The 13,022-nt window shown below is 38.4% G+C and overlaps 1 protein-coding gene across 13 annotated transcripts in view; it reads left to right on the forward strand.

Moving 5' to 3' along the window:
• Positions 1-264: 264 nt before the first annotated feature.
• mecom (MDS1 and EVI1 complex locus) overlaps positions 265-13,022 on the forward strand; it is a 159,926-nt gene continuing 147,168 nt past the window's right edge. For 12 of the 13 annotated variants that reach the window (XM_044119113.1, XM_044119119.1, XM_044119114.1 and 9 more), the window contains exon 1: positions 265-675. In XM_044119113.1, the coding sequence (XP_043975048.1) occupies positions 639-675 (37 nt within the window). In that variant the 5' untranslated portion in view covers positions 265-638. Of the gene's footprint in view, positions 680-13,022 lie in introns of all 13 variants that reach the window. The other variant, XM_044119125.1, reaches the window with a different exon arrangement.

A 13,022-nucleotide genomic window follows, 5' to 3' on the forward strand; every position in this document is an offset into this window, starting at 1 on the left:
TTTCATTTGAAGAGAAAAGGTGGGCTAGATTGTATCTTAGATCTTAGAGTCTGCAAAAACAGAAGAAAAAAACTGTCTTCATTCTGAAAGTCTTTTATTAAGACACTAAAATTGCGTCTGTAATATTAACTTATTACATCCGTGATATTAGTTTTAAAAGGTGCTGTTAAAGATATTTTCTTCATGGAAACATTTCTCTTATTTTATTTATTTATTTTTTTTTTCTTACAGTTGATGTAGGTTAATTTAAAGTTCGATGTGCAGGAGGACCAGGAGCTCCACTTATTTATTTTCAGCTCGTCCCGCTCACTCTCATCTTAAGAAATAAGCACGGAACGAGATGTCCTCGAATCTTTCCCCACACATCTTTACCCGATCAGTCCAATATCAAAGTAATAAATCGTCTCAAACTTTTTTTTTTTTTTTTTTTTTTTCTGGCACATGCTGCCCGGCAGATTCCGCTCTGTGCGCATGTGCGAAGGTGTCCAGACTGACAATGCCGGAGAGATAGTGCGTTTGGACCAAGAAACCCAGAGAAAAAGAGGACAGAGAAAAATCAAAAAAGAAGGAGGACAAAAAAGAAAAAAAAAGATTCAAGAAAACATCCAAACAAAACCCACGCCGCAGAGACTGGCACCATGAGGTCCAAAGGCAGGGCGCGGAAACTGGCCACGAGTAGGTGCAACATCCCTTTCTCTTTTTTTTTCTTCTCAAAAATGCCATTTTATATACCTATAGGTTATCGCTGTTATCAGTTCATACTTTCTGTAATGTCTTCATCTCCAAACAAAAGCGCGTAATCCTGTCTTTCTCCCGGTAGGACAGAACACATCACGATGTGGTTGTGAATTGAAATAATAATAATAAAAAAAGAAGTCAGAGCGACCGTAGAGAAAGAGCATAAAGTTAAAAAGTTGAAGGAGCGACGAGAGAACTTTCTGCCAGGCGTCCGCTCCGCTTTTAGCGCTTCTGCTTGCATGTAGTGGGCGCTGTAGCGTAGAGTTAAAAAGTCCCGTGTCCTGAGCATCGGCGCTTATTGCATCTGCTGCGCTGCAGTTGCTGCTGCTGCTGCTGCGCCGCTGCTGCGCACCTCTGTTTCTGCCTGAGGAAAGTTTTGGGGAAAAGGAAGTTAATGGGAAGAAATAAGGAGAAGATAATATTTCGAGGGTGAAGATCAAAACAAGTTTATTTCGACTTGAAACAATGAACATTAAGAGTTCGTGTGATCTTGAAAATGACCTAACTCGGTTTTTATTTCTGCATGCACAGCTCCGGAACTTACAGATTTTAATTTGCTTCTAACCTCGCTATTGCAGTTTATTTATTTATTTTTTGCAGAAAAAAAAAATATTTCGGGTAAAATAAAAGCTTGGCATGTTTATTTAAAATGATAAAAGTTGCATATTTCGGATTAAAATCGATTTGAGAACTTACAACCAATTAGCTCTATGAGGGGATAAGAACGGTGCGTCTGCGGAGGCATTGATCTGTGGCAATAAATTATGGCGCATGCTTTATTCCAGTCTGACGTTTTCTTAATCAGATTTTTCAGTTTGATTCATGGCGGGTGTGGCATTGTTGCTTTCTTGTTGTGTCTTTAATTGCTATCCTTCAAACTCTCCATCAGGGAATCTTTTTATAATTATTATTATTATTATTATTATTATTATTATTATTATTATTATTATTATTATTATTATTATTATTATTTCAGGTTGATCTGTCCCTGTCTTTATTTAACTCCGAAAAGTACATCCCCAGTTGGAGTTTGTCTTCCAGACTTTCTGTACAAACCTAATGACTGACCCTGACAACTTTTCAACCACGTCAGATGACGTTTTCATTTAGACGTCTTTTCATACATCACATTTCAAACACAATTTAAAGTTGTTAACATCTTTTTTTTTTATGTCCTTTCCACAAGATGTTGCTCGGGGCAAGACAAGTTGCAACATGCACCACGTGAACGTTTTAATATTGAAAAATACGTTTTCCCTCTAAACAATACAAGCATTTAGATCACTCCGACTTACACTTTTTATTTTTGTTTTAAATGTTAACATTTTACTTCAACAGCAACATTTATTCTGCTCTTGCTGAAAGCAGATTTCTTGATTTTCAGTTTGAAATGATCAATAGAGCAGAGTTCAGAAAGTGGTTAGAATTCATTCATTCCTTCATTCATGTCTAATGCATGGTGCCCAGTTAAAAGGTGATAAATTGTCGATTAATTAAATAAATACAGAACACATCAGGCACATTAACAGGGGACTAAGTAGAGTGGTGCGGGGGGGCTTAGAATTCGTTTGCTGATTTTTTTGGATGTAGAAATGCATAAATTTTTTATATCATTCTTGTAGAGACGAATAAGTATAACGATTATGGTTTTGCAAAGAAAGAGAAAGAGTTCTGCTGGTCTGTATGAACAGGACGAAGCGGCCCACCCTGGCCCTCAGCCAGCTCTGCACAGTGTCAGCGGTGAATATTTAAATTCCCAGAACCCTCATAAGGGGCTCTGCTGGTAAATGCGTTCAGTGAGTGCCTCCCCTCCTGTACAGAAAAGTCGTGTGATTAGGCAAAAAAAGAAGAAGAAGAAAAAACTACAGGGGTGTAATAGAGAAGGTGATGGAGAGGTGGTAAACGTAAGCGTGATAGATGGAGGCTGTCTGATTAGTCCGCGTGTCCAGATGTGATGCGGTGCGCCACAGAAAAACTTCCCACTGTATGTAATGCCAAGGCGAACAGGGCCGCACCCCGCGGTGAAGAGGGAGGAAGAGGAGGAGGGGGAGGAGGAGGGTGGTCTAAAGTGACTCCTCCTGGGTCTAATTAATAGTCAGCACATTTATGTCTCAGAAATATCACCATTTCTTTATTGTCAAAAAAACCCTGGTTAAAATTGTTTACTATTACAGTTCATTTTTAAGAAACTCTCCCTTAACCTAATAAGACAACTTAAGAAGTAGACGCAGCGGTTGCTTCCCATCCATTTCATTCATCGTCACTCAGTTATACGAATATCTCCGGAATTTTGTCCTCTTGTCCATTTCTTATCTTAACAGCTGACATCTCTGATTGGCAGAGAAAAGACGCGTCAATGCGAGCGAGAGCGTGTGTCGCGTCCGTCAGCGCGTCAACCTCTCTAATGGATTGTTCAATGGGCCATGCATCTCGCGTTTGTTTGGCGGAGCTCATTAAAACGCTTAATAGATCGGACCATTTGAAAGGTGAGAGGAGCGGCCCGGCGCGATGAAAGTGAAATAGAGACCTCATTAAAGGGCGCTTGCTGTCCCGGAGCAGCGCTCTCTGTCCCTGTGCTATGTTTCGTGCCAAAGCTGCGCAAATACGAATGCCTTATATGTCCTTCAGGAATAATCGGGGTTTGAGCTTGTTTTTTTTAAATTTTTAATTATTTTTTTTTTTTCTGAAAGCATAAATGAACTTTTTAAAATTTATTTATTTATTTGTTTGATTCTTCCAGTTGACATATCAATGTTTGCATCGGTTTGTAAGGTTTTTTTTCTTTCTAAATTACTTTAATTGTAACAAATTTGGTTAATTGTAACAAATTGTAACGTCAGTAAATATACATGATGTAACTGCAATAACACAGGGTATAGACTGGGTTTTCTGTTGCTTGTGTTTAGGAGGCACCTTAGAGGTTACTACTGGCTGGCGCTGTTTTCCCACTTTTATTTAGAGGTCTAACTTGACAAGTTATCTTTTTTGTTGCTGTTGTTGTTGTTTGTTTGTTTTACTCATAAAACAGGAAAGACAGAAGAAATGTAAGAAATTACAAAAATCCTGCCTGTTTTTGTGTTAACCTTTATAATATTTCACCACATAAAAATGAACCAAATGTTATACTCTTGGTTGATGCGTTTCAGATAAGACGTGGTAATGTTCTTAGTCTCAATGCATTTGATTAAACGGAAAAAACTTTTTCTTTTATTTCACCTGCCGATCACTGATCAGAGGGAAAATTGTCTGGCTGCATTGTCTGTCTCTTGTTGCTATGTCAACAACAATGAGGCAAAATAAAATGTTTTTTTTTATTTATTTATTTTAAATTGACTTTCACTATGCATTTCAAAAAATTTAAAGTGTGACTTGAAAAAAAAAAAAGACTTTATAAAAGGAAAGGTTGTTGAAGTTTTTCACCAACCCGAAGCTCAAAATTCAATATGGCTTCCTGGCATTTATTATTTACGCAGATGCAGTAATGATTTGTACTCACTGAATGTTTGTTTCACACATAATACTTTACAGTCTCCTGTAGTAAATGGTGCTACAGTATTTTATATTAGCTTCAGCAGTTAGACAAGCCACTAAACTTATAATCTATCAAATCGTGTTTTTTTTTTGTTTTTTTTCTACTTGGAAGTGGATCAGGTTAGGCAGGGTTTGATTCCATGTCAGAGATTTGATTTCAATTTTCAAATGGAAAGCATCCACTGCTGTCCCATTTTTCATAACCATTTTATTTATCTTGCAAATAAATAATACCAAAATATCTACTGAGTACCACTAAAGGCAATACAGGTATCACATGTGGTGTTCATACCACAGTTTAATAAAAATTTTTTTAAGACTGTTAAACCCTTCTTCATGCATGTCAATATGTTTAAAGGTATGTACATACACATATCTGGAAGGAGTCTTTATGGTATGTATTTAATTAGTTCTTTATGGGCGTGTGCACAGTGTTGCAGCAGCAGTTTTGACGGTCAGTTGTTGTGAGACCCAGGACTTTTTAATCTATCAACAAAGTATGAAAATGGCTCTTTTGGAAGGTCTCTGATGTTAATGAGTCGTCCAGGAATCAGGCTTCAGGCTATAAACAGAGAGCTGATGAGGTTAGTGGTTTGTTTGGGCGCTGTTGTCACCCATTTGAAGGATGGCCTCTGTCCTGAGCCACAAGGGAGCATCATAGATCCCTCCCGGGGGATTCTTCCCCGTCTTTACTCCCCCCTTTTCAAAATGCAGTTCCGTCTCTCCAAGATCATGCACCATGTTGTACTGGGGGAATTTCATAATTCATAAAATGCAGTGTTTGGATATTGGTGATCATGCGTATTTGTGTTGGGAGGGTGGTGATGATGCTCTGACCCAGACAGGACAGTGTGGGAACACTAAGGGCTGGATGCAGGGAGGGTGGTGGGGGTGTAGCTGTGCTGCAACATGTCAAGCCTGGGAACCAGTGTGTGTTTACAGCAGGGAAACTGTACCAATACAGAACAATGAGCGAGCCTTACCCCTTCTAAATAATAAAAAAGCAATTCTGCTTTCTTCTCCTCCCCCCTAAAGGTCACAGAGTTAGAGATAGAGAGTCAACACAAAAGCCTCCAGTCTGTCGGCAGTCTGGTCTGGCCCAGCGCGGTGCCAAGGCTGAGGTCATTATCAACACAGCCGTCCCAGGCTAAACATATTTTTATAGATTGTGTGTGTGTGTTTTCTTGAAACTGTGTGCTTATTCTGTTGTAGTATCTCCTTGCAAGTTTTTATACACACCTAAACAAAAAAAGCACCATTCAGATTGAACGGTCAAACTGTAAAATGTGAGACATGCCAGCGCTTTCCCATCACAAATTGGTGCATGATCCATGGCAGATTGCTGAGTTTAAAAAGTTTCCATCAAAGTGATTTGTGTGTCGTTATGATGTCTGAGGAGATATAACGTCAGCAGATTGCTGATGGCGCACTTCACCATCAGCAAAGATTGCTACAGTAGTATTGTGAAGTTAGCACTCCTCTGGCATGCTGTGAGGAGTCCGTACCTCTGTTAGCTAATTAAAGGATCTCAATCATTTTATGTGCACCAATCAATTACCTGGAGAAGGTGGTAGAAACAGGGCCCAGCACTCTGGCCTCATGTCTCACATCAGCTAACAACCATCAGTTACTTTATTGCTTTGTTGAGGGCTTTTATGAGAAGGAAAGCAAAACGAGATTTGAAATTACTTTTTATTGTTTGCTGCACTTTGATACTAATTGCAGCTGCAGCCATAATATTAGTTTTACATAATAAGTGAAAAAAATGTAGCATGACCAGCTTACCGTGCCATGAAAAAGTATTTGCCGCCTTGTGGATTTCTTCTATTTTTTGCTTTTTTTGAAGATTTGAAGATCAGAAAAAGATGAAAAAGATGAAAAAATATAGTAAAAGTGAAAGCTTTTTTGTGTCATGTTGTGTATAGATAGAAAGTGGCCCAAAGTTCAAACCAGAGTGTTGATGGATATGATGATTTAATGTTTAATTAAAATCCAAAAAACCTCTTACATATGTTAGGACAAACTCACAGGGAGCAAAGGAACACAGAGACCAAATAACAAGTAATGAGGTATAATGGACATAACCAGCAAGTGAGAGAGATAGAGAAAGAGAGAGAGGCACAAAGGACAGAGGAAGATTAAACACAAGCAGAGGAATTAGGTCTTCAAATTTTATGAAAATACGACTAAGCATGGGAAAGAAATAAACATAATTTAACAAGAACAACCAAGAATGGACTAGACTGAAGTAAAACAGAAACAAAGCATATCTAATCAAATCAAGAATAACTAAGGAAAACAGATAAACCAAACTACAAACCCAGAAAAACCCAAACAACCCTTTTGGTTTGTGAGACCAAAAGGTCTCACAAAGCAACAAATCAAGTCCTGATCTCAAGAAATTTAAGAACTGATAAAAGTCTGTAACATCTATCAGTCTGGAAATGGTTACAAACTCATTTCTGAGGTTTGGTGTCTTCAGCAAACCACAGTGAGAGTTAATACCAAATTCGAAAACAACAAGGAACATTGGCGAAACTTTCCAGGAGCGTCCAGCCTATTTCAATTTCTCCAAGAGAGTGTCAACAACTTATAATTCGCAAAGTCACAAAGTATCCAGAATAAAATCTAAAACTGTGCTCACAATTCAACAAAAAAGAAAGAGAACAGTGAAAATTACATGCATGTGAGACCAAAAGAATGCAAAGACAAGTTTCATATTTACTAAAGATAAACCTTAAAACTTTTAGGAAAATATTGTTTGGTGTGAAGGCACAAAATTAATTTTTTTTAGAACTTTTTGGATGATCTGGGAGTTCAGAAAATGTACATCATACCAACCAATGATAGTGGTAGGTGGTAATATGTGGTTGTTTTATTGCTTTGGGACCTGGACAACTTGCTTTAATTGGTGGAACAATGCTCTTCTATAAAAACCCTAAAGAAAAATGAATTAAGACAATGAGAGAAAGCAAACCACCATGTAGCACACACAGCCCCACACACGCACACACAAGCACACACACACAAAAATACCAAAGAAAAACAAAAGGAACATTTTCGAAAGGCCCAGTCAAAGTCTGGCCTTTCTGTGGCGTGACAGGCACAGAACGTTCAACAGAACGTTCAAACAGAACGTTAAAATTTAGAAATAAACCAAATGATTAAATTAAAATAATTTTCCAACAAATAGTTGACCAAAGCCCCTCCAGAGTGACATAAAAGTCTCAATTGTCACAAATGTTCAATGGCAGTTTGTTTCTTCCAAGCATAGCACAACCAGCTATCAGGTTTATGGAATAGTTAGTTTTTCTTAATGCAGCAAGTTAGTTTGGAAAGTTAAAATTAATTCAAAATGCTTTCTGCATTTACTCAGGCTTTGCTTGATATGGAAATGAATCTTATCACTTGAAACGTTTAAGTGTGACAAATGAGAAGAAACAGAATGGACATGTAAGCAAGCAAATACCTTTTCACAACCCCAAACCTTTTCTTGTAGTTTTGTGTTTTCCAAGTCCCTGCCTTCATTTATTCTTTTTTCCCATTAATTGCAGTTCCATTAAAGGCTTTATTGAACTGTAAATAGCCAGGAAACATGGTGAAAAGAGAGGAGGAAGACATGCAGCAAACGGCCCGAGATTGGTAATCAAACCCAGGACGACTGCGCCGCTGACTGTAGCTCCTGCGCATTATGCATCTGCTCTACCAGCTGAGCCACCCAGAGCCACCTTGGCCTCTTCTTTATGTGAAAACTGATTTGTGTTTACTTTATTCCAGCAGAACATGCTTTATTGATTCTTCTGCGCGTTTTGGAGGTGATCAGTGTTCCTTAAGAGTTGTAGGAACAACTTTATGCCTACAGATGGGATTAAATGGAATTCCTTGCTTGTGAACACATTTTGATGGTTGTCCTGGAGGGCTGATGGGGAAAACAGTGCTTACACACCAGAGGGAGCGCATAGCTATAAACAGGAATTACCCAACAATCGTTTTGTGAATGTGGTGATAACAGTGTGTTCCAGCACCGCTTGGGGATCTCCCTGGGTGGAGCTGGTTGGACCAATGAAAGGAGGTAATGATCGGGTCGTCATTTTAGATTATTAGTAAGGAACAAATAAGCTCACACGGGGAAACTAGCAGTGGAATAATGTTTTCATGTATGTGTTTGAAGGTCATGCTTTTTTGATTTCTGTTCACCTTTTATCTTTGGTGTAACTTGCACTCCTTCCTTGTGCTCCACCCTGAGGCTCATTTACCTGATGACCTCTCACCTCTGCAGGATGGGAGTATAAAGAGGAGATGCGATCAAAGCTGAGGTCTTCCTCACGAAGGTTGTACTGCAGAACTTTCATGTAATAATACAAGAAGAAGGTTTTTAAAGAGGACATTGCAATGAACAATCTGGACAAGCTGAGAATGCAATATCCACCCAAGCAGAAATGCTCAAAGATCTGTAAAGCAAGTGATGGTAATTTGGAAGCCAACCTCAACTTCAGAAGGATTCAGGGAACCTTTTCACATTTTGTCATATTGCCTTCATTGGGATTTTACGTGATAGGCCTCCACAAAGTAGTGTCTGGTAAAGTGCAAAGAGAGCGATACATTGCTTTCAAAACCTTTCACAAAGAAAAGTCAGAAATTTGCTTTCAGATTTTTAGCTGTGATCAAAGCTAGAAGTCTTTTTGAATACGTTTCCATCAGCTTTACATCTCTGGAGACAGTGTTTGTCATTCTTTTCAAGCTGAGCTATAACAAATGGATGGAGTCTGTCTACATCAATTGTTGTGTTTCCTATATTTTCACATTCGGCATGAGGTCTAGATTTTGACTGAACTTTTTCTAACAGATTAATATGCTCTAAATTATACCATTCAATTGTTGCTCTGGTGTTATGTTTAGTTACTGAACAAAAACTTGCAGGAAGGTAAACCCTCTGCTAGAGTCTCAAATCTTTTGTAGCCTCTAACAGGTTTACTTCTAGTATTGCCCTTATCTAGCTTTCCTGCCCATGCTGAAGATATACTTTTCTACAGCTCATTGCTGCCATCACCAGGCTGCGTACCCTTTATGGCTTGTTGCATTTTTCAAGTGGGACTTCATTTGGCTTTTCTGCAACACTGGCATTCTTCCTGTTATTCCTCCATATAGGCCACATACCTGGAAAAGCATGACAATGACTTGCAGTTCCAATGGATTCTCCCATCGGATCTCATCTTTTCTTCTCCAGTTAAAGTTATTTTTACCTCATTGCTTTCTTACTATCAATGTAATTAAATGGTCCTGTCAATGGTATGAGTTGGGGCATATTCCTTTAATTTTCTATCACTAGGTCACATTTGGTATGGCTTGAAGCAAAGTACAAACAAGATTTTATGGCTCTCTGCAACTTCTTGTACTCTGCTCTGGCCTGGTTGTGGTTGGTTTTCCTTTGCTATTACTTTTTATTTTTTGATGATGGACTGAGCAGTGATCTGGGAGATGTTCAAAGCTTAAGATATTGTTTATAATTTGTCTTTCTTCCTCACCTGTCTGTAGTGGTTTGTGGTCTTTGTGGAACTGTTTGTTCACTAATGTTCTCCTAAAAGAAAACAACAACAAAAAAAACGTTATTTAGTTACAAATTTTGAAATTCATTCTACTACTTCACAGTTATAAAGTACTTTGTATTGGTTCGCCTCATAAAATCCCACTAAAATACATTGCAAATTGTGGTTGTAATGTGACAAAGTATTTCTGTTTTTATTTGACTTTGCACCACAACTAAGTAGATTCTTTGTGTTTGGCTGAGAACCTTGTTATCATTAGTGACACATTTGGTCCATTATTGTCCTCACTCATCCAAAGTTTTTCTCCAAGGAAAGAAAAATTCACATCCCTGCCCTTACAGATATGTCTCGATGTCTCACCAATTATGTATGAGGCTCTTTGCTGTTTGTGTATGGGTGTGCACTGTGCACACGTGCTGCTGGTCATCCAGGGTTGTGGCAAAGGAAAGAACATGGACATGGAAAAGAATGTGGGACTGATTAGTGCCGCTTACCTGTGTGTGAACTGGATGCACCGGCGTGTGATGAGACCTAGGAAACAAGGGAACAATAGGACAGTAGAGATTCCTTTCCCTGTCACATACCAGCAGTCCTCTGGCCGAGGCTCCCCGCCTGGAGCTTTGATGAACCCTCCTCACCGCTTCCTGGGATTGTCGCTCCTCCACAAACACAAAAACACGAAGAAGGCCGACGAGCGGGGCCGGGGAAGAGAGAGCACGGCCCTCTTCAGGATGTCCTGTTTTGATTAGTGTTAGCATCCTAAAAGCACCGTAGGAATATTATTCTAACACGGAGAAGAGCTTAATGGTGACACATACACTTCTTTCCACTCTGTGACCTTCAAGGTCAAATACACTACAATGAGCTGGGAATCAAAGAGCTGCTCCTCACTCAGTTATTTTGTGGAGGAAATCAAGAGAGGAAAATGAGTTGATGAAATGATAAGGAGAGGTTGTTGACCGCTCTGTCAACAGGTGTAAAACATTTTGGTGTTTGTAGAATTTTCAATAAATATTTAATTGTATATGAAAAATGGAGATAAAAAGTATACACAGGCCTTTTAAATAATTTACGAAATATTTGTCCTGTACAAATTAACTGAAAAAGAAACAAATCTGTTTGGAGGAAATTGCAAAAAAAAAATATATATATATCCAAAATCCAAAAGTGTACACTTAAGGTAATATTTTGTTGAAGCACTTTTTGAATTTTAACATCAATCTTCACAGGTTTGACTCTAGAGGCATCCCGTATATTGATTTAATTTTTGCTCCCTCTACTTTGTGAGATTACTCTAAATCTGTTTTGAGGATATCACTTGTCAGAAACTTCTCTTCGAGTAACTACATAGATTTAGTTCTGGAATAGTGGAATGCAAAAACCTTCATTTTCGATTTATGAAGCTGTTCTTTTGGCGATTTGGATTCATGGTGCTAAAAAAGCAAAATCTCACTTTAATCTCAGCTTTCTAGCAGACAACTAAAGTTTTTGGGTCTGACTGTCTCATATTAACAACCATTGAACATATACAGCTTGACAAAACATTTACTTCTATTCAAAGAAAATGTTTGCTACCACCACCATATTTTACTGTTGGCGTGACATTCTCCTACAAGGTTTGGTGATATTTCAGCTTTGTCTGGATGGTTTGTTCTTCTTTAAAGATTTCTTTGGTACTAGTGGGCCTTTATTGAACAGTAGAGAGAAAGGAATTAGATTTGAGAGAGAAGGGAAAGACGTGCAGCAAATGGCCCGAGACCAGGAGTCAAATCTTAGATAATATCACAGAGAACTACAATCTCTGGACGTGGTGCACACGCTCTTCCAACTGAGTCACCAAGCATCCCAGGTCTGAATGTTTTTGTTGAAAGAATTTGGTTTTACAATCAATTTTCTTTGTTTAGAGATACAGGTATAAAGTATGCATCAGGTTGTTCTCACAACTACAACATGTCAATATAACTCCTTTAGTGGTACTGTTGGCCTTTGGCTGCCTTCTGAACCAGTTTACATGTTTTCATTGATTTTTGTATAATGTATTGATCACTGTCTTTGCAGCAGCATGATATGTATACATAAACTGCTGTTTAATTGTTTTGTGTCCTGCTGACTGAAACCTCTCAGTAGTGAGATCATTTTTATCCATCGTAATTTTTAGGTTTTAAAAAAATGCTGGGCATTTGTTTAATTAAGGAGATGTGAGTCAGCTGATTCTGCTCCAGACATTTATTAGAAGGATCAACACAGGTGGTATTATACAAAAAGTAATGCATTGACAGTAACAGGTCACACTTTCACACCTTATTATGACATTAAAACCAAATTACAATTGTGCGTTATTTCCATAGCTATTTCCTGGCCCAATTTGATAAATCTCCAATGCATTGCATATCCATTATCCATTGATGCACTTCATTAACAGACACTGCTCTAAACAACATGCACTTGGAGAACTATTTTCTCTGGTTACATCATAGAAACTACAAACCATCTAAAGTCAATTTTGATAAGCACTGAAGTTTTGCAGAGAACACATACCAATGATGAACACAAGCAATTCTCTAAAGAGACATATATTTATTCGAAGATTAAATCTGCAAACAACAAAAAAGTTAGTTTTGTGTTTCAGCAGTCGGACTCTTCCAAGCTCCAATTGTAAGTCCAGCAGTTTTTTATTCTAAAATCTGCATCTTTCAGCAGTCGCTGCTCCATCTTCAATGTGTCCTTTTGGAATCAGAAAGCAGTAAAGCTTTGCTTCATGGTCTGTTGTTCTGCTGGTGCTTGAGGACTTCAGTTTGACAGGAGGCCACCACTTTGTTCACCTCAGCATCCACATGTGACCCCCAGGGACCTGCATGTCTCAGTCAGAGCCTGCAGCAAGACCAGGGGCAACGGAGGGGTGGGGGGGCACTGTGCTCACTGGGTCAGTGGACAAGCTAATCGATTTTATCTCAGTTTCAAACACCACGCCAAACCCCTGTTGGCCTGATATTCACATGTTCATTGTTCAGAGGATTTCTTTCTCTCATGATCTCTCTTCTATTTTTTGTTTCTTTGCTCCTTTTCAGTGTAAGAGTAAATCTACTTTTCTGTCAATACACAAAGATAAAAGTTGCAGTAATTTCATATAAGTATGCTTGTCCCTTATTGATAAGTTGTGTCTTTTGAGATTTATTTATTTTTTGTTGGATAAATCAACTTTTGAAC

The sequence above is a fragment of the Gambusia affinis genome, linkage group LG06, assembly GCF_019740435.1.
Source record: "Gambusia affinis linkage group LG06, SWU_Gaff_1.0, whole genome shotgun sequence".
Lineage (NCBI taxonomy): Eukaryota > Metazoa > Chordata > Actinopteri > Cyprinodontiformes > Poeciliidae > Gambusia > Gambusia affinis.